General features: G+C 37.0%; 2 protein-coding genes across 2 annotated transcripts; one reads left to right on the forward strand and one right to left on the reverse strand.

Annotated features, from left to right (window-relative positions):
- Positions 1-5,495: 5,495 nt before the first annotated feature.
- On the reverse strand, positions 5,496-8,131 carry LOC121773444 (uncharacterized protein DDB_G0275933-like). The gene is made up of 3 exons (XM_042170301.1): positions 7,969-8,131; positions 6,370-6,517; positions 5,496-5,805 (listed from the first exon to the last, which is right to left on the reverse strand). The coding sequence occupies exons 1-3, from the start codon at positions 8,021-8,023 to the stop codon at positions 5,727-5,729; spliced, it is 282 nt and encodes a 93-aa protein (XP_042026235.1). The 5' UTR covers positions 8,024-8,131; the 3' UTR covers positions 5,496-5,726.
- Positions 8,132-10,236: 2,105 nt separating this feature from the next.
- Positions 10,237-13,750, forward strand: LOC121773478 (ultraviolet-B receptor UVR8-like). Its single transcript, XM_042170348.1, has 11 exons — positions 10,237-10,445; positions 10,511-10,655; positions 10,764-10,874; positions 10,976-11,036; positions 11,215-11,333; positions 11,726-11,811; positions 12,022-12,223; positions 12,621-12,674; positions 12,938-13,048; positions 13,158-13,214; positions 13,312-13,750. Exons 1-11 carry the CDS (start codon positions 10,417-10,419, stop codon positions 13,510-13,512), a joined length of 1,176 nt encoding a protein of 391 aa, XP_042026282.1. The 5' UTR covers positions 10,237-10,416; the 3' UTR covers positions 13,513-13,750.
- Positions 13,751-18,856: the final 5,106 nt, after the last annotated feature.

The raw sequence follows: 18,856 nt of genomic DNA on the forward strand, positions 1-18,856 counted from the left end.
CGGCAGACTCTGGAGACGAGCTGCTATCTCTCGGCCGTACAGCGGCAGAACGACTTCGGGCCCCTGCTCGGCATTATCGGTCATCAGTTTCAGCAGATCACCGACAAAGGCCGAAAATTGATTGCTCAGAAAGAGTTTCTCCGCGAAAGCACGGAGAACCTCCCCTTGGGCAACCACGGCGGCAGCATCCCTCCGTTTCGTCTGCTCTCGCTGGATGACGAGCTGGTTTTTGGCAAACTGGGCTTCATCCTGGGCCGAGATCCTAGCAGCTCTGGCCTTCTCAAAGTCGGCCTTAGCCTGTTCGGCCTGGTGACGAGCTGCCGCCAACTTCCTCTGCATCTCAGCATAATCGTTGGACGCTTTGGAGAGTTCAACGGCGACGAGCTTGGAGAGCATATCGTTCCTCTGAAAATGGAAAAAGGAAAAAGTCAACCGAGGGGCCACAAAAAATACAGGAAAAAAGCAAGGCCAGAAAATCAAGAAGAGAATTCACCTCGGCGAAGTCCGTGGGCCATAAAAAGGGCTCACAGATATGTTCCGAAGGAGGCGCCAAGACCACGTCTTTCTCTGGCGCTCTTGGGGGTTTCTGGGTCTTCCCCTTCCCCTTTGCCGAAGTCGACTCCGGCTTTTTTGGATCCGAAGAAGAGGTCTTTTGCCTCTTCGGATTCTTCTCGGCATCAGGCGCCGAGCTGGTAGCCTTCTGTTTCTCCGGCTCCTTAAGCTCGGAGGATTTGCGGCTAATCTTATTTAGCAAGTTCACTGCCAAAAAGCAAGAAAGCAAGGTTAGTTTTCGCCACAAAAGCAGTAAGGCACAAAAAAGAAGTCCTCACCCTCAGTCTCTTCGTCCGAAGACGAGGAGTCGAACACGAAGTCGCCCTTGACGAGCTCAGACTCCAGGTACTGCTTCCTAATCATAGGAATCTTATTGAGCTCGCCCTCGAGCTCGTTCAACGGTTCTAACCGAGGATGAGGAATCACGGACTTCGGCCCTCTCCAGGGAAAGCCCGGAGCCGCTGTCCTATTATAAAAAAAGAAGCGATGTTGCCACTTTGGCCACTTGGTTTTGCAGAAGGCCCTAAAAGGCTGTAAATGGATCAAGTAAAACCAAGATCCTTTTCTTTTAAACTGGAAAAAATTAAGGATTGCCCTCAGAGACAGATCCTTATCTAGCCTACACAGTTCGGCAGCAAAGGCCGATAAGTGCCTCCAAGAATTCGGAGTCACCTGACCTAAAGGGAGTTGGAAAAAATCAAGCAGCTCTACAAAGGCAGGGGGAAGAGGGAAACGAAGCCCGCATTCCAAGCCGGCTTCATAAACGGTGGCGTAACCCTCCGGCGGCGAGTCAGCCCTATGAAGGTCGTCGGGAATCGCAACCTTCCCCCCAGGAAAAAAATATTTTTCGTGTAAGGATATCACAGTATCCTTACTCAAGATGCTGTGAAAATACTCTACGGTCTTCTCCCCGGATTCTTTCCGGCTAGAAGACCCCTTATCCCCTTTCCTACCGCTACCTGACTCAGAAGAAGAAGAAGAAGACATAGTTCTTACTCTTTGAAAGTCTGAAAAAATTCTGAAGAAATTCTTGAAAGCGGAAGGAAATTTTTTCGCAAAAGAGAGAGAATGCAGAAGAAGCAATAGCAAAAGTGTTCAACTGATGAAGAAAGGACGTATTTATCAGATTCGGAGAAGATTTCAAAATCATCGCACCGTTTCGAATCCCACCTTTTCAGGATTCAACGGCCGGATTTTACTGTCGCATTTAATGCAGTCACGCGCAAGGCACGTCCCCTAACGTCAGCCTCCCCCGTACCTTTATCCAGAATGCCGAAGTGACTCGCTTCGCCGAAGTGATTCACTTCGCTTTTCGGGGGGGGGGTAGTGATGGGGTACGTACTAAACAAGTCCAATAGCAGTGACGGCCCATCAGCCCAAAGACCAAGGAAGAGTATCAGTTCGGCATTACCAAAGAGTTCGGCCCTAGCCTACAGCTCGGTAAAAGCCGACCAATCAGTTCGGCATTACCAAAGAGTTCGGCCCCAGCCTACAGCTCGGTAAAAGCCGACCAATCAAGCTCTACTCTCAGATCGGCAAAAGCTGCTCGGCAATAGTTCAGCAGTTCGGTCTCAGTATTCGACCGAACTGGGAGATAGTGGACTCATGCAGAACCTCCACGACCTCCACTACTCGATCTATTTAGTGGTGGACCCATGCAGGATCTCATGACCTCCACGACATCCACGATCTAATTAGTGATGATGTAAGCCACGACCTAATTAGTGATGATGTAAGCCACGACCTAGTTAGTGGTGATGCAAGCCACGATCTTAGTTCAATGTATAAATAGAACTTAGATCAGGTAGACAGAGGAGGAAGAAGCTCTCTAGACATCAAAGATCATATAGCAAGTCTGTATTTGTAAGCTGTAAACCAGATCAAGCAATACAATCTTGCCCTCCTTTCTTCCCGTGGACGTAGATTTACCTCAGTAAATCGAACCACGTAATTCCTTGTGTCGTGATCTATATTTTCATTACCTGCATTTACTACCATCAAAAATTCGCCCAACCATCAAAAAATATTCTAGGTAATGACGATAATATTTATGAAATGGTGCATGCTCTAATCTATCCACCGTATAATATTTGCATCTCACATTACATATAGAGGGAGTCTAAATCACACGTTTCTTCAAGCCTTCAATACACCAGGGGGCAAAGCTACCCCAGCATTTTAGACATTTAATATATTTCATATAATTTTTATCTATATAATATAGATATTGTAGTTCTAGTGCATATGGCATAGGAGTTAGGCTTGTGTTCCAGAGGTAATATGTTCGATCCCGTTGGAGTTTTTTCCCAACTATTTTATCTCTCTATGCTTGTTTTATTTTGAGTTTTATTTTTTTTTTCTCTTTTTATTTACCTTTTTTTAATATGTGTTGTTTTGTGTTCTTTTCATTTTTATGTTGTTATAATTTTGTTTTAGTATTATTATTATTAATAAAACTTTATTGTTTTACACTACTAATTAATCTATTTCAAATATTAGTCATTATTAATAATATTAAATTTGTAAAAATTATTGATAGAATATTGTAAGATTTTAGAAACTACTCATCTCTCATATATCTTCTATCGTTAATGTCGCAATTGTTTTCGGCAATATTAATGGCATTAAATAGTTCACAATTGTTAACATTGACTTGAGCCCCTTATCAGCAAAAATCAAAATCATTGCTTCGCCACTGAATACACCCTACAAAACTTTAAAGCTTTATTAATATACAAATTACAAAATCGAAGTTTTTAAACTAAGGCTATTTGCATGTAAGGTACCATACTTTCACTATTTTCTTATCTTGTACTACCAATTTAAAAATATTCAATGCTCATGCAGACGATGGTAGCTGGAAAATTGATGCAAAAATAGATCTAATGCATAACCGTTGTTTTATTTATTGCTAATTATGTCAAGTTAATTATGTGGTTATCTATGCAAGCACAGATGATGGTTGAAACTTAAAAATGAGTTTTGAATTTAGACTAAAGGTCCATTTTGGTCTTTAACGTATTGCGATTTGTTGATTTTGTTCCAAAACATTATCTTTTGAATTATTCAGTCCCTCACAAATAAAAATGGATCACATTTGGTCCGAATTTGACGGAACCGTTAAAAGTTAACGGTCAACGCAAATAAGTGATCCGGTGATGTTGTTTTTGGAGAGCTTGAGGTCGGTGAGGGAGGCGCACGTATTGCCGAGCTCCGGAGGGATTCAGCCAGTGAGGTGGTTGTGAGAGAGGTCTAGGGTTTGCAAATTTTTCAGCGCGCAGAAAAGCAGAGGGGATTTCGCCGGAGAGGAAATTCTCCGGCAGAATCAGCTCCACGAGGCTGGTGCAATTGGAGAAGAACGGCGGCAGCGATCCGGAAATCTGATTCCCCGACCAATCGAGGTGAGTAAGGGAGCTGCATTTTTCAATCTTCAAACTGGAGATGGTGCCGGAGACGTTGTTGTAGGATAGATCGAGATATTTGAGCTTATCAATGTGGAGTAAGAGATTATCCGGTAAAAATCCGGTGATGTTGTTGAAGGCAAGATTGACGTACTAAAGACTAGGAGAATTGGCAAACATGCTCACCTGTAAGTGGCCGATGACGCCGGAGAAGGAGAGCTCGAGCTCCTTGACGGAATATGGAATTTGGAGGAGAGAAGAGTTGGCGTTGACGACGAAGGAGTTGGCGGAGAGGTTGAGGGAGAGGAGCATGTCGAGGGAGGAAAGTGGGGAGAAGGAGATTTGGCCGACGAGATTGGACTGGGCGAGATCAAGGGCGGTGACGCGGCGTTGATCATTGCAGGTGACTGTTGACTTTTAACGGCTCCGTCAAATTCGGACCAAATGTGACCCGTTTTTATTTGTGATGGACAGAATAATTCAAAAGATAATGTTTTGAACCAAAATCAATAAATCGCAATATGTTAAGGACCAAAAGGAGTCTTTAGTCTTGAATTTAGTATACATAGTTGGAGATAACCTTGTATTAAAAATAATGTGTTTGTCAATGGTACTAATAGACCATTTTGCAGCATTTTCAAAAGATGAATAATAGAAAATAAATTTTATGATGTAATTGTAATTGACTTTTATTTTTTAAATATTATGATTTAACTTATACAGTACTCCCTTTGTCCGAAGATAATTGAAACATTTTTTTAGATATGCGATTTAAAAAATTGATGAGTTTAAGGTTAACGTGAAGAAAATAAAATAGTAAAGGGAATAAAGTATGACAAAAAAAAAAGAAACAGTAAAATATGTGAAAGTAAAGTTTTTGCAAAAAAAATGAAGACAATCCCAAAAAATACTCCGTGATACTCACCTACCTTGAAATAAATAGAGTACTTGTCTACAGTATTACTTAATATTTTATTTTTAAACTTCATCTTGGGCTCCCCAAGTAATTTTCTGGCTCGATCAATGATTGGAAAGCCATTTCAATTCGACTCAACAATTTATCAATGATTATTTAAGAGTTAGATATTTAGGTGGTGTTCGGTTTACTAGATAAAATAATATCAAGATAAAATCTAGAATTAGTTATGAGACTATTTTAGTAGCGAGGAGTTGATCATGACTAATTATCACATGATTATCCATCTTGGATTGAGTTGTGGGATTCAATCTCATGAACCACACCCACTATATATTTAATCTCGAGATACAATCTTACAAACCGAATTTAATTAGAACAAACGCAGCATATTTAAGGATGATGACTTTTTGTGAAGTATTAGTCCGAGAGCCTCTAACTCGTTTTTCTTTACAATGATAGCCACCATCAGTGTGAGGTAAACATGACACTGAAATAGTTTTTGTGAATCTAAACTGCAGCCATTCATAATAATCATCCCCCAAAACAGTATTTCGCACACTTTCTTATCAGATAGACACTAGGAAAATAACTAAGAGAAAGTAACCCTTAAAGTGCACCAAACCTAATATAAAGTATTCATATCCTATAATATTTAGCAATTCATCACCTCCCAAATGTAAAGACAGTACAGGCACGGGGATATATTGCGGCAATTAAAGAACAAAAGCATGTTATGAAACTAAGATTGCGGAGACACTAATCATGACATAGGCATGATATAACGAAGTCATAGGCCCCATAGAGATTTCTTCTTGCAGAAGCTAAAATACTCCAATCATCAGTAGGAAAATGAATCAAAGGCTTAAAGACCCCTTTCCCTCCTGTTGGAGCATGTATTCTTTCTTCATTTTTTCCAACACAGAATCATTTGTGCTGTAATATACAGAATACAACGACAGATATTTCAGGGATTAGTGATTACACGATGTACTTTTTGAAAAAATTGGAGCAACACATCCTACATATCTGACAGCTGAAACTCAAATTTGGTTACTGCATCCTTAGGCAAATTCTTGATGCAAGAATAAGTAATAATAATACTCCGTATGTTTTATAGATGAGTACCACGAGAGCTGCAACTGACAACTATATAAGCATGCAAGAACTTAGTATATAGAAGTTTCAATGATAAGTACATACTGGGTGAAGGTGTCTCTGTCTTTCATCTCTCATTCTCATAAGTCATGATACTAAGTTGAGGCTAATAATTTTTCACTACTTCGACACGTATGAAAGTGTTGTCTGTATGTAGTATTTATCAGGGGAAATTCCAAACCGAGTGAAAACAAATAACAATTTCTCCATTTCAACATTATTAGAATATACTACAGATAACAAACAGCAAATAAAGTATGAAGAGGCCCATAAGCAGACCGCAGACATATATACAAAATTTAAGAAAATAAATGATTATAAGAAAAAACAAATCCGACTTACTATTGATGGAGGCATGTATTCAACTCCTTAGCTTGACCACGACATGTCCAAACAACGGATAGTGTTCTGCCTACAGCACATTCAGCATATTTGGACACGTATTGATCACATTCTTTCAGTGCTTTCTGTTTCATCTTACTGCGCAAAGCTGGAGTATAAGGTGAATAAATATCTGCGTACTTGTATTTAACTCAAAACCCCACAATAAATTATTTCTGCACCCCAACTCTCTTCTATGATAATGAAGTTGGAACTGTTTGAAAATGAACTTTGGAAACGATAGTACAACCATACAAAGAAGTGCACACCAGATCTAAGCTAGTTGATGTAAGTGACTATATGTTATACTCCCTCCATCCCATAGAAGTAGGCCACATTTCTTTTTTCGTCTGTCCCATAGAAATAGTTCATATCCATTTATGGTAACTTTTTTCCCTTTCTTTTTTACTTTATCGTTCATGGGCCCCACCATCCACTATTTCAACTACTTTTTCTCATTCTCTCTTACTTTACCAACCAATTATGCATTAAGCCAATCCTAAATGGCCTATTTCTATGGGACGGAGGGAGTATACACTAAATATAGTGCAGAACAATCAGCAAAAGGAGCACGTTTTCCATAAATCCAAGGAGACAGTTCTTTCCAATTGCATATTTGTCAATTTATCAGTAGAACCCTCCCCCCCCCCCCACCCAAAAGAAAAATACTAATAATTAATTGCCCAAAACAGAGATTAAGCATAACCTACTAGTCATAGCAGGAGAACCCCAAAAGCATGAAACAACGAGTGTTTCTTGTACTTATCAAGAGGGTACGATAGTAGATAATGATGATACAAAAAATAAAACATCTACAATGAGCAATACGACTTCCCCATAGATAAGAACCATGGCCATAAACACTTAACATAAATAGGTTCTTTTGTTCATCTCCTCAAAGTATAAGGCACTACATTGCTTCAGCAATTAGAATCAGGCAACGTTATGGTTATTGGTTGAACAAAAAAATGATACGGAAATAGCAAAACTTCATCTCTCATTTAAATTTTAAAGGGTGTGCCTATAGACAAACACAAAAATTTCCTTGAGACGCTAAAAGCATGTATTTGATTCTCAAGTTTTTCTACTGTGTAAAATCCACAATTTCCAATCAACAACGCTGGCTCTATCTGTACACCATTTTCAAAACCTCTGGCACCAATACTATAGGAAAACATACTTGTAAGCGAAAAAACAAATTATTTGTCAAAATCAAAATTTGATGCATAATAGGATGAAATCCGCCTCAATTTGAATAGTAGGCGTTCGGTAAAACACATTCCATCGTTTTCCAATCAAGACAGATTTTAAAAAAAAAATCACTGAACTGAAATTAAAGACTGAAATGAAGGTCAGAAAAATGAAACACCACGTTTGAAGGAAACACACCCAGGGCACATTGAGATTAATCAAACAAATCACAAATAACAAGCAAGGTAGTGCAATTAGCAAGGCATCCATAAATGTAGCGTATCTGAGCAAAAAAAAAACAGCAATAGGGTTTAAGGGGGCTTTTGATAAATTATACTCCTTGCAACATAGAATAGCAGAAGAAGTTACCTTCTTCGACCTTCTTCTTAACGTGATTCTCTCTGGCTTCATCTAGGTAGCCCATTTTTACCGATTCAGAGCAACAAATTCAACTCCTCCTCAGGATTGGATTGCTACGGTGTTTTCTCGTTTTTTATTCTAAGTTATATTTTTCTCTAACCCCTCAACTAAAAAAAGCGTGAAATAAAATTTTCAGTTATTATGTAACTCACCCGATTTTTGGGGGCGTTGTTGGACTTGGACATGTAGTAGTACATCTTGTTTAATGTTTATGATTTGCTAGGGGTACTAAATTGCATGGATTGGGTCGGCTTAACTTGATAACGATCCCACCTAATAAGTTCTAACCTGAATTTGAGCCGTAAAGGTTACTATAAATCTGAATATGAACCTGACTACCTTCAAACTCGAACATGATCCGTACTCGACACGAACCCGTCAACGATACGATAGCTATCCGAACCTGGTATTACAAGATTAAAGTCTGATATTACACGATTAAAATCTAATAGTACACATGTAAACCTAATTTACACGATAATTCCATTTTATACAATTAAAACCTGATTTACTAAAAATTAAAAAAATTAAAGCGAATATGTTTTTTCAAATTATAATAAAAATAACAATTTCGTATCTAACTCATCCAACTCAAAATTACCTGGTTCCTAACGGGTCAACTCGAAAAGTACGCGAACCCAATAAGGTTTGACTCAATTCCAATAATTTTGTGCAAATTCATGTCGTATTATAGTGTCTTGTCAAAAATTGTCAAGCATATGTTTTAAATTGCGGATATAATTAAGACCAAAAATTTAAAATTGGTCACGTAATTGTTCAATTTCTTTTTTTTGTTATCAGACCAAGGGCACCCATTGGCGGACCCAGTGGCTATTTTTGTGGTGATTTGTAGGCACCTCATATGGTGGGTGGGACAACTAACCCAAGAACTGAAAGTTGCTTCATATCTAAAGGCATGGATTGATCCCATGATCATTTGGTTAATGATGGACGAGTCTCATGCCCCTTGACCACAACCCTTGGGTTCAAAAAATTTCAACCTATATTATAGTAGTATGTGTTAACTTTTGGTCTTTAAGTGTAGTAACATGTTTTGATTTATATTTAATGGTTTCGTAAATATTTAAGTGCTAATTTTGTTTTGACCTAATTGATTAATTAATTAACTAAACAATTGTATATGACCAAAAGCTAACACATTTTAAAATAGGTCTTTGTGCAAATATATGAAACCAATTTTGGACTTAAAAATATGATTGACTGTTATTTTTTGATAAAATTGTTAAATATAAATTGAAGCATATTATTTAGGATACAAAAATAACATACCTCTAATGTGTAGATCTCAAAAGATATTTTAAGCATATGTAAAGACCAATTTTAGACTTAAATTTTAATTCCATTTATCTTTTCCTCCTCGCCTTCTATCTGTTAAAGAAATATACTAGTATTCCATTTGTTTTATAAAATTATAAGTATATGGGATAGTACAAGTTTTAATATAGTACTATATAAATAAAGTTTTAACTATAAAGATAATTTAACATAAAAAAAAGTTAAAAAAATAATAAATTATTTTTATAAAATGGTCCAAAATAGAAAAGGTTCTTATTCATAAAGAATCGGATTACAACGAAATTGTACCAAAACTCAACCTCCACCGTCGATTCTCTCCAATCACCAATCGCCACTGTGTCTATCACAACTTTCAGTATATCATCCTTTGCCCTATAATGGGGATGAATTATTTTATTTTCATTTTATTTTTGGAGAATATTGTGGACACATTTTCGAAAATACAATAGAATAACCCAACTAGGTTTCCAACTCCAAGTGTTGTCTGAAAATGTCAATTCTGTAATTCGTTAGAAGATATTGGAGATACATGTAATTAATTATGGAATGTCAAAACGCGAGATGTAATACGAAAAAATTGAAACTTAAAATACAAAAGATAAATGATTTATAGTTAACATATGCTCAAATAACGCTAGTTATTCTACTCTAACTAATTAGTGGAACAATATAAAAATATTCAAGATTTCAGCTTAAAAGACTCGGGTTCATGCCATTTGTGTGTGTAATCGAAATAAAGCAATTAATTATCTAAATTTTGAAATGAAAACCACACTCCTTTAAAGATAAGTCTCACTCGACCGACAAAGAAAATAAATTGAAATCCGAAAGTGAAAATTCAAATATTTTGACTATAAAAAAACTTAAATCCCACGTTTCAAGGGTTTAGAATCAAATCGCAGCCCACCAAGAACAAAACCCGGAATGCAGCCACTACTTGTCCTAACAAAAATAAATCTCCACTAATATCTCACCATTATTTTATGTACTAATAAAGTTGGTACTATTGCCTGAACTTGTTAAATCCTGCGCTTGCCGCATTGCAACTATCACTGCAAGCACCAATTTTCTCCACTGTTTATGGCCTCCAAAACCGCCGTCATTGCATGGTGAGTCTCTCTCTGTATCTCTCTATCTCTCACACACACTTCTTTTCTGACACAGTGCATTTCAGGGGTTCGGGGGAAGACGGCCAGTTAGGAATCGGAAATAATGAAGAGAAAGAGTGGGTTTGCACCATCGACGCCCTTAGCTCTGAAAAAGTGTGCTCCGTCGTCGCCGGCAGCCGCAATTCCCTCGCTATTGGTGAAGACGGCAAGGTTTCCTTTGAACCCTTTTACTGTATTCTGTTTCTTTAGAGCATAGGATTCTCAGATATTTTAATTGGTTTTGAGCAATTGCTATGACTTTGTGTTTGAATTTATTAGTTGTTTACTTGGGGTTGGAATCAAAGAGGCACCTTGGGGCATCCACCGGAGACCAAAACTGAGAATGTTCCTAGTCAAGTTAAGGCTCTTACTAATGTCAAGATAGTCCAGGTATTTGTTTAAAGTTTTGAGCTTTGGAGTGGGTGATAATGAAATAGTTAGCCCACTTCTTGAATTGTTGATGGTTTTGGTCTTGTTCTGTTTTTTTCTAGGCTGCTATTGGTGGTTGGCATTGCTTGGCTGTTGATGATCAAGGCCGAGCCTATGCGTGGGGTATGCATACTTGCCTTTATGCACTATTTCTATCTTTGCTCGGAAAGGCAGATAAATAGGAAAATAAGATGCAATATGAAATGGATGTTTGATTCGTAGAAGTGATTTATTGAATTCAATGTAACACGGTTATGTAAGGTGTCTTATGCTTCAAGGTTGAGGTCTACTGTGGGTGCAGGTGGTAATGAGTACGGGCAGTGTGGTGAAGAACCTGAGCGTAAAGATGATACGGGCAGACTGGTTAGAAGGGATATTGTGATTCCACAGAGATGTGCGCCAAAACTTTCAGTTCGTCAGGTAACTCAACTAAATTTGTCTAAATCTTGTGCGTCTTGATTTTCGTCACAGCTTGGTAAACAAGATTAATGAAAGTTTAGGGGTGTCTGTGGAACTTTGTTTATTTTGAGCTTAACTGGAACTTATACTAAATGTTCATTGTTAGTTCCACACAAATATATCTATGGGAATAGATATCGTTGCTGGTCATTTTACTGATTTTTGGTCTAGAATGACTATTAAGATGTCTGCCTCTGAGAGAGGATTCCATGTTCTGTTGAGTGCTCAGCATTTGCAAGACATCAGGGGCTAGAGCTCCTTACTGTCAAACCCAATGTAGCATGATTTCATAAATCTGCCAGCTTTTTATGATTTTATATAATGTCAACATGTCTAACTTTCTCACACATCAGGTAGCTGCTGGTGGGACGCATTCAGTAGTCCTAACGCGGGAAGGACATGTTTGGACATGGGGTCAACCATGGCCTCCCGGTGATATGTATGTTCCCTTGCATTAAAGTCTGCAATAGTATTTTTGTTGTCGTGCTGCCTGATCCTTTCGTTGAAGCAAGCTAGGATCCATGAATCCATGATCAGTTAGCGTTGAGTAATTGATAGCAGCTGCTTAGAATTTACAGAAATTTCCTCATCTTGTTTGTTAGCTAATTGCGATGTTCATATGTTTTCCATGGATTTGCTTTGTTTGTAGAAAACAAATTTCCACTCCAGTCCGAGTGCAAGGCCTAGCCAGCGTGAGAGTTATTGCAGTTGGAGCATTTCATAACTTGGCCCTTCTTGATAATGGAACTGTAATGGCATGGGGTAATAATGAGTATGGCCAGCTTGGAACCGGTGATACACAGCCACGATCGCAACCAGTACCCGTCCAAGGACTATCCGATCTTAATTTGGTTTGTGTCCCGACCTTGACATATCTCCTAGAAGCTTTTTCTCGCATCTTGCGAGCACTTTTAACTTCACTGCACAAGATGTTTGCTTTTATACATGAAAAAAAGATCATCAATATCCTTTGATTTTTGTTTCTTTCTCTAGATGATTAGATCACCATTGTATTAAAGATTGCAACGGCTTAGCCTACAAGAGGGTATACCATTTTCAGTGGTTGAAGCCATTTAGATTCATAATTTGTCAGATATACCAATGAATTTAAGAATAGTTGGCTATTTTCTGTTCTGTTTAATCACTTCACTGATAATTTGTATAGAACATTCCTCGCCCAAAGAAAAGAAAAAAGAAAACTAATAGATGAATAATTATCCAGATTCTGTTCATCACCTGGTTTTGCAGGTTGATATTGCTGCAGGAGGATGGCATTCTACTGCATTGACTGATGATGGAGAAGTAAGATTTCCGAGCCCCTTCTATATTTACGTCCATTTATTTGAGCTTTAGAACTTTTATCTTTTGTCTAACCATGTCTTGGATGAATCTAAAGCCAAGCTTTGCTAATGTATATACCTTAATCTATTGCGTTACATGTAAGTATGCAACTTCATTCTCCACATAATAGCTCTATATGCCATGGCGATAAAATCCTCATTGAATTACCCTTAATTTGTTTATATGGCGTGAATATGTAGATGAACATCTCGTCTTTGATGTAGGTGTATGGGTGGGGTAGAGGGGAGCATGGGAGACTGGGTTTTGGAGTTGACAAGAGCAGCAAAATGGTTCCTCAAAGGGTTCAACTTCTAGTAGCCGACGAAACAGTGCAGGTTTTCCCATATATCTAACCTTTAGACTAAATCACTGGTTTGAAGTTTCAAGTCTTGATGAGAAACAAATCAAGATGTTTGATTCAAGACACATGCTTATTGAGTGCAGGTGTCTTGTGGAGGTACGCATTCTGTTGCGTTAACACGGGATGGTCGCATGTACTCGGTGAGTTTGTGCAGACTACACTTAAAAAACAAACATTCTAGACATATATAAATAATCTTTATCACACACAATGACAACGAATTCTGAATCACTTCAGTTTGGACGAGGAGACCATGGGCGTTTGGGTTATGGAAGGAAAGCAACTACTGGGCATCCAGCTGAAGTGCCTATAAACATCCCTCCTACTAAGGATCTGAGTGCGGAAGAAGGCAGTTGGTGCGCGACCCTCGTCGCTTGTGGTGGCCGCCACACGCTGGCTCTCATAGAATGGCGTGATCATGAGCAGCAGCTCCTCTGAAGCAAGCTTTTCATGCTTATGAGAAAAATATAGCTAGACTTTTGTTGTAATTCAGGAGTCCAAACTATAACTTAATTACCTATCTATGAACTCTAATATCGTTAGAATAATCGTGAGTCTACCTGTTCATCCAAACAAAACAGGCATATCAAACTATATATGACTATATAATATAAGGATGTATAGTTTGGCTACAAATTAAACGATTTTATGATGCATTAATTAGAAAAATGTGAAATCTGCCTTCTTTATTTACCGTGAATTTTAGGATGTTGTACTTTTGGTACTTCCTATAACCGACTAATGAGATTTTGTAGTCTCAACCCAATAACCCATATTGTTTTAGTTTTAGATTCTCACTTACTTTCTTCCATCACTTTTTCCTCTCTCGTATTTTATTATTTTTTTATTAAATACATTACACATATTTTCTTAATCTCTGTGTTGGAAAGAAATACCTCCATTACTATGGAACGGAAGAAATGAAAAAATGTGAATAAAGTATTGTATAAGACTAAGTTTATCGGTAGTGGGGGTCGACCGCCACGCCACTTTATATTTTAAAAAAGTTTAAAGGCAAAAAGTAGTCCTAAACATATTACGATTTTACGATTTTGATACAGAACATTATCTTTTGAATTATTAAGTTTTGAACAAATGAAAACGGATCAGATTTGAAACATTATCTTTTGAATTATTAAGTTTTGAACAAATGAAAACGGATCAGATTTGATCCATTTTTATTTTTTAAACGTCAACACTAGTTAAATGACATTTGACCAAATTAGTATTTCTAATTGGGGTTTACCAGATTCGGTTTTAGATTCATACATTCAACACTTTTTTCTCTCTTATAACTGAACATCAATGGCCGACGTTGAGTAGGTGTTTCGTAGTTGGTTTGGCGTGGGCCTCCACCGACCAGTCTCTTCCAGGCCTTCTCTCAGTTCGGCGAAGTCATCGAATCGAAGGTCCGTTGTCGCAGAGATCGGATCGACTCGATTCACTCTGATTTGTTAACAGAATTGTTACTCTCTCTGTTACTACTACTGTAAATTTCTCCAGTCTTCCTCGGAAGAGCCAAGGTCACCTGCCGCCGCCATAAGTACCACCGCCCTCGCGACGGCCATATTCCCCGCCACCCCCGGCGCCCGTAGCCACCTCCGCCTCCATAACCTCCGCCATCACAGCGTGGGCCATGGAAATCGCCGCCGCGTCCACCACCGCTGCCGCTACGGCCATCTGATTCCTGGTCGTTCAACCCCTCGATCTATTCAATTCAACACTAGATAGCAAATAAAGGGGGAAAATGATAGCGATTTTTTCTTATCTATTCAATTCAATTTAGTTCAATTCAATTCAATACTAGATAACAAATTAAATACACAATAACAAAAAACATCAGATCTATTCAATTCAACACTAGATCTACATAAAATGATATCAAATAACGGAGGAAATCAAACTGAAAAGCCATTTTTTCTGATCTTCAACTCAATAGAGAGAGAGGAAGCTAGAACGTAACGTTTCTAGTGTAAAATAGTAATTAGAAATATTAAATACATTAATTAGAAATACTAATATAGTCAAATATCATTTTATTTGCTTTGACCGTCAAAAATAACGATTCTTTCAAAAATGGACCAAATATGATCCGTTTACATTTGTTCGAGACTCAATAATTTAAAAGATAATATTTTGGATCAAAATCGTAAAATCGTCTATGTTCAGAACCACTTTTAGCTTTTACTCTTAAAAAAATTTGAAACAAGAGGCCACTCTCTCTCCATGACCAAGGCCTCTTCCATTGGCAAACACCAACCGGCTGTCTCCATGTTATTTCATTTCATCATCCAATGAGACATATATATATTTTCGAATTAATATATCTTTAATATATTATATTAAAGATTTATTAAAATTATATCAAAATTCATAATTTTTCTTTCTTTATAAATAAAGACCACATTTGCTATAGTTTTGTATGCAAAAAAATATCATATTTTCTCCTCCTATAATCCTTCTTGTTTGATAGAATTTCATATTTTTTAGTTTCCTTTGTTGCTAACCATAGAGGATGATGAGAATAATATATTCTCCGATCCCCAAATTTCTATCCTTCCCAAAACTTCTACCCTTCCCAGAATTTTAATCCCTCTCAAGATTATTTCCCTAGCTTTTATGATTTTCCTAATTTTGATCAATTTCAAAGTTCATTTCAAAACCAATTATGTATTTTCAATTGAATGTCTAGTTTTCATCTTATGTATGAGCACCAATTATGTATTTTCAATTTCGTATTTCAATTATTGTAATTTATATTTTTTATTTGTTTGTTTTTATAATTTTTAGTTTGTCATTTATTACGTTTTTCTATAAATTTACAATAATAAGTATTTCATGTAATAATAATATTATTAAAAACTAGTATAAAAATAAATACTATAATAGTGTGGTTGGGTGGTCATTGATAAACCATGAAAATATGTGTGGTTGGGTTGAAATATATATTTACCAAATTATATATTGCAAAATTATCATTTATGTTTTGTTTACATTTTTACGTGAATTATACTTTTTAGAATTATTATTTACAAAATTCTATATTATAGATTTATAATACTCCCTGTCCGTCATTAGGAGTCTCATTCCTTGGCGGCACAAGTTTTAAGAAATGTTAAGAAAAGTGAGTGGAAAAAGGTTAGTGAAATATGACTCTCACTTTTATATATTAGTTTTAAATAAAATGTGAGTTGAATAAGTTAGTGGAATATGAGACCCTATTAACATTTATGGTAAAAGTGAACCGGGACTCCTATTCGCGGACAGACTAAAATGGAAAAACGGGACTCCTATTCGCGGACGGATGGAGTATGTAGTATCATGACATATGTATTAGTAAATTTTTAAAATGTTATAATTTTTAAAAATGAATGTTTGCATAATTATTTCAATCAGAATTTAATTTCATCATAAATTTTTTTTGGTTGAAGAAGCATATAAGAATTACCAAAATAGTATTATAAAATTTTGAATCGTTAATTTAATATGGAAAATTAAAGAATTTATATAGTTTTTTTGCTTATTCGAAAAGGAAGAGTATTACCGGTTGCATTTCAGACAACTCATTGTTGCATTACTAACAATGCAGACACTAGTTATAATGACAATTACCATATGTATCATTTCCTATTTATCTGTCGCAATATAAGTAATTTTTTGCTTATTAAAAAATGAAGAGTATTACCGGTAGAAATTATGACAACTGGATGTTGCTTTTATAGACAATGAAGACATTAGTTATAACCACAATTACCATATGTATCATTGCTTATTTATATCTCTCGCAACTATATTATATAGTTTTTTTTTTGCTTATTTGAAAAGGAATAGTATCACCGGTTGCAGTTATGGCAACTCTTTGTTGCTTTTATGACAATGCCGACCATAGTTATAATAACAATTACCATATGTATCATTGCACAACTCGCGTACACATCGTGCAACACATTGTAAAAATACAGATTTACATGTCCTGCACTTTATCCAGTGTGTTTCTAGCCGTTTAAATTTTTTTTGTCAAATAACCTTAACAACTGCTTATCGAAGAATGATTCATTTCAATTTTAGCGATTTAATCCTAAAATTTTGATCACGTAAATTTATAAATTTACTCATATAATTTTCAGATTTCAATTATGTACTGTATATTTTTTATTTTTACGTGATCTTAGAATTTTAATGTAATTTCATTTTAATTATACTCCTTCCGTCCCAACTTAAGAGTCCTATTTTATCATTTCCGTTCGTCTCAGCTTAAGAGTCTTATTTCACTTTTACCATAAATGGTAAGTAGGACCCACATTCTACCAACTTATTCCACTCACATTTTATTATAAAAGTAATATATATATAAGTGAGATCCATATTCCACTAATTTATTCAACCTATTTTTCTTTACATAGGACTCTTAAATTGGGATAGAGGGAGTATAATTTAACTACGTAGTACAACTGCAAATTAAGTGAAACACGAATGATAAAATTAAAAAATTGAAAAAATGAATTTAGCAGTGGTGATCCATTTTCGTTGGTGGATTTATAGAGAGTTTTTTTGTTTAAAAGTCGATGTAGAGCCAGGCAGTCATTTATCAGATGTAAATTGCTTAAAAAGTTACTCCTATTTGATTGTCATTGTCAATACCCTTATTATTTTTACACCCAACGATGAAAAGTGCATCCACGTTAATACTCTTTGGCAAGAGCATGGATATGGGTCCGGACCCATTTTTATTCATTTTTTTACTCTCTACTCATCTGCAAAAGCACAACACCCACATCTATACTCTTCCACAAGAGCATGCTCAAGGGTCCCACCATTCTATTGTTCAATTTAAATACTTCGATTACTAAAAACATTTCCACAACATTAAAATGCATTAAAAAATCGAAATACTATTACAAATTACTATAAAAAAACATTACATAATTAAAATCTTAAAAATAAAAAATTACATAATTAAAATCCTAAAAAATAAAAAATTACATAATTAAATCCTATAAATTAAAAATTACATAATTAAATCCTGAAAAATACATCAGTGCAAAGTTAAAGAAGACTACCCCGATGGCGGTATCCCCAATGTTTGTCGGAGAGCTTGTATCATTGCGTGATGTGAATCAAGTTGCTCAGGAGTTATCCGAGACGTATCGGCCATATTGGCTTGAGCCAAAAGAGACAACAACGAGTTGGTGGGGGTGGAGGCGACATAAAGGGAGCGGGAGCTCGCTTTGCGGCTGGTCGCGACGCGACGGCGGTTGGCCGTCGCTTGTTTCCTTCCTGGCGGCTGGTACTAGGAACTGCTCGAACCGGCGTCGGGGCTATGCAAGTGAGCTCCGGCAAGCTGGCTAGCCACCTCGTCCTCTCTAGCGTCGGATAGGGATACCGACCTCGACCGTTTGTTGAAGAAGTTGGAGGAGAATCGGACACCATTCTTATACTTCGGATGAAGACGCACCTCCTGCCAAGCGCTGAGATGCTTGAATGGTTTGTAGTGTTGATTGGTAGGTCGACATGGCGGTTGTGATGATGTCGACCTCGCTCGTGCCGCTCCCTGCTAACTGTTGTTCCTGTAGGTCATACTCCTAGAACTTTTGGATTTCATTGTTGGCTCTTCCGATGGCATTGCGCACCATACTCTCAATGCGTTCGATGGTTCCATCCGGTCGGCTGGCATTGTAATGGCGAGAGACGGGCCACCAAAACCTGTCCTCGGTTTGGTTCGTGACGCTTTCCGCATCTTTGGAGATCACCAAATAGGCTTTGAATAATTTCTCCATTTCCC

This window comes from Salvia splendens, chromosome 17, assembly GCF_004379255.2.
Source record: "Salvia splendens isolate huo1 chromosome 17, SspV2, whole genome shotgun sequence".
In the NCBI taxonomy this organism is placed as follows: Eukaryota; Viridiplantae; Streptophyta; class Magnoliopsida; order Lamiales; family Lamiaceae; genus Salvia; species Salvia splendens.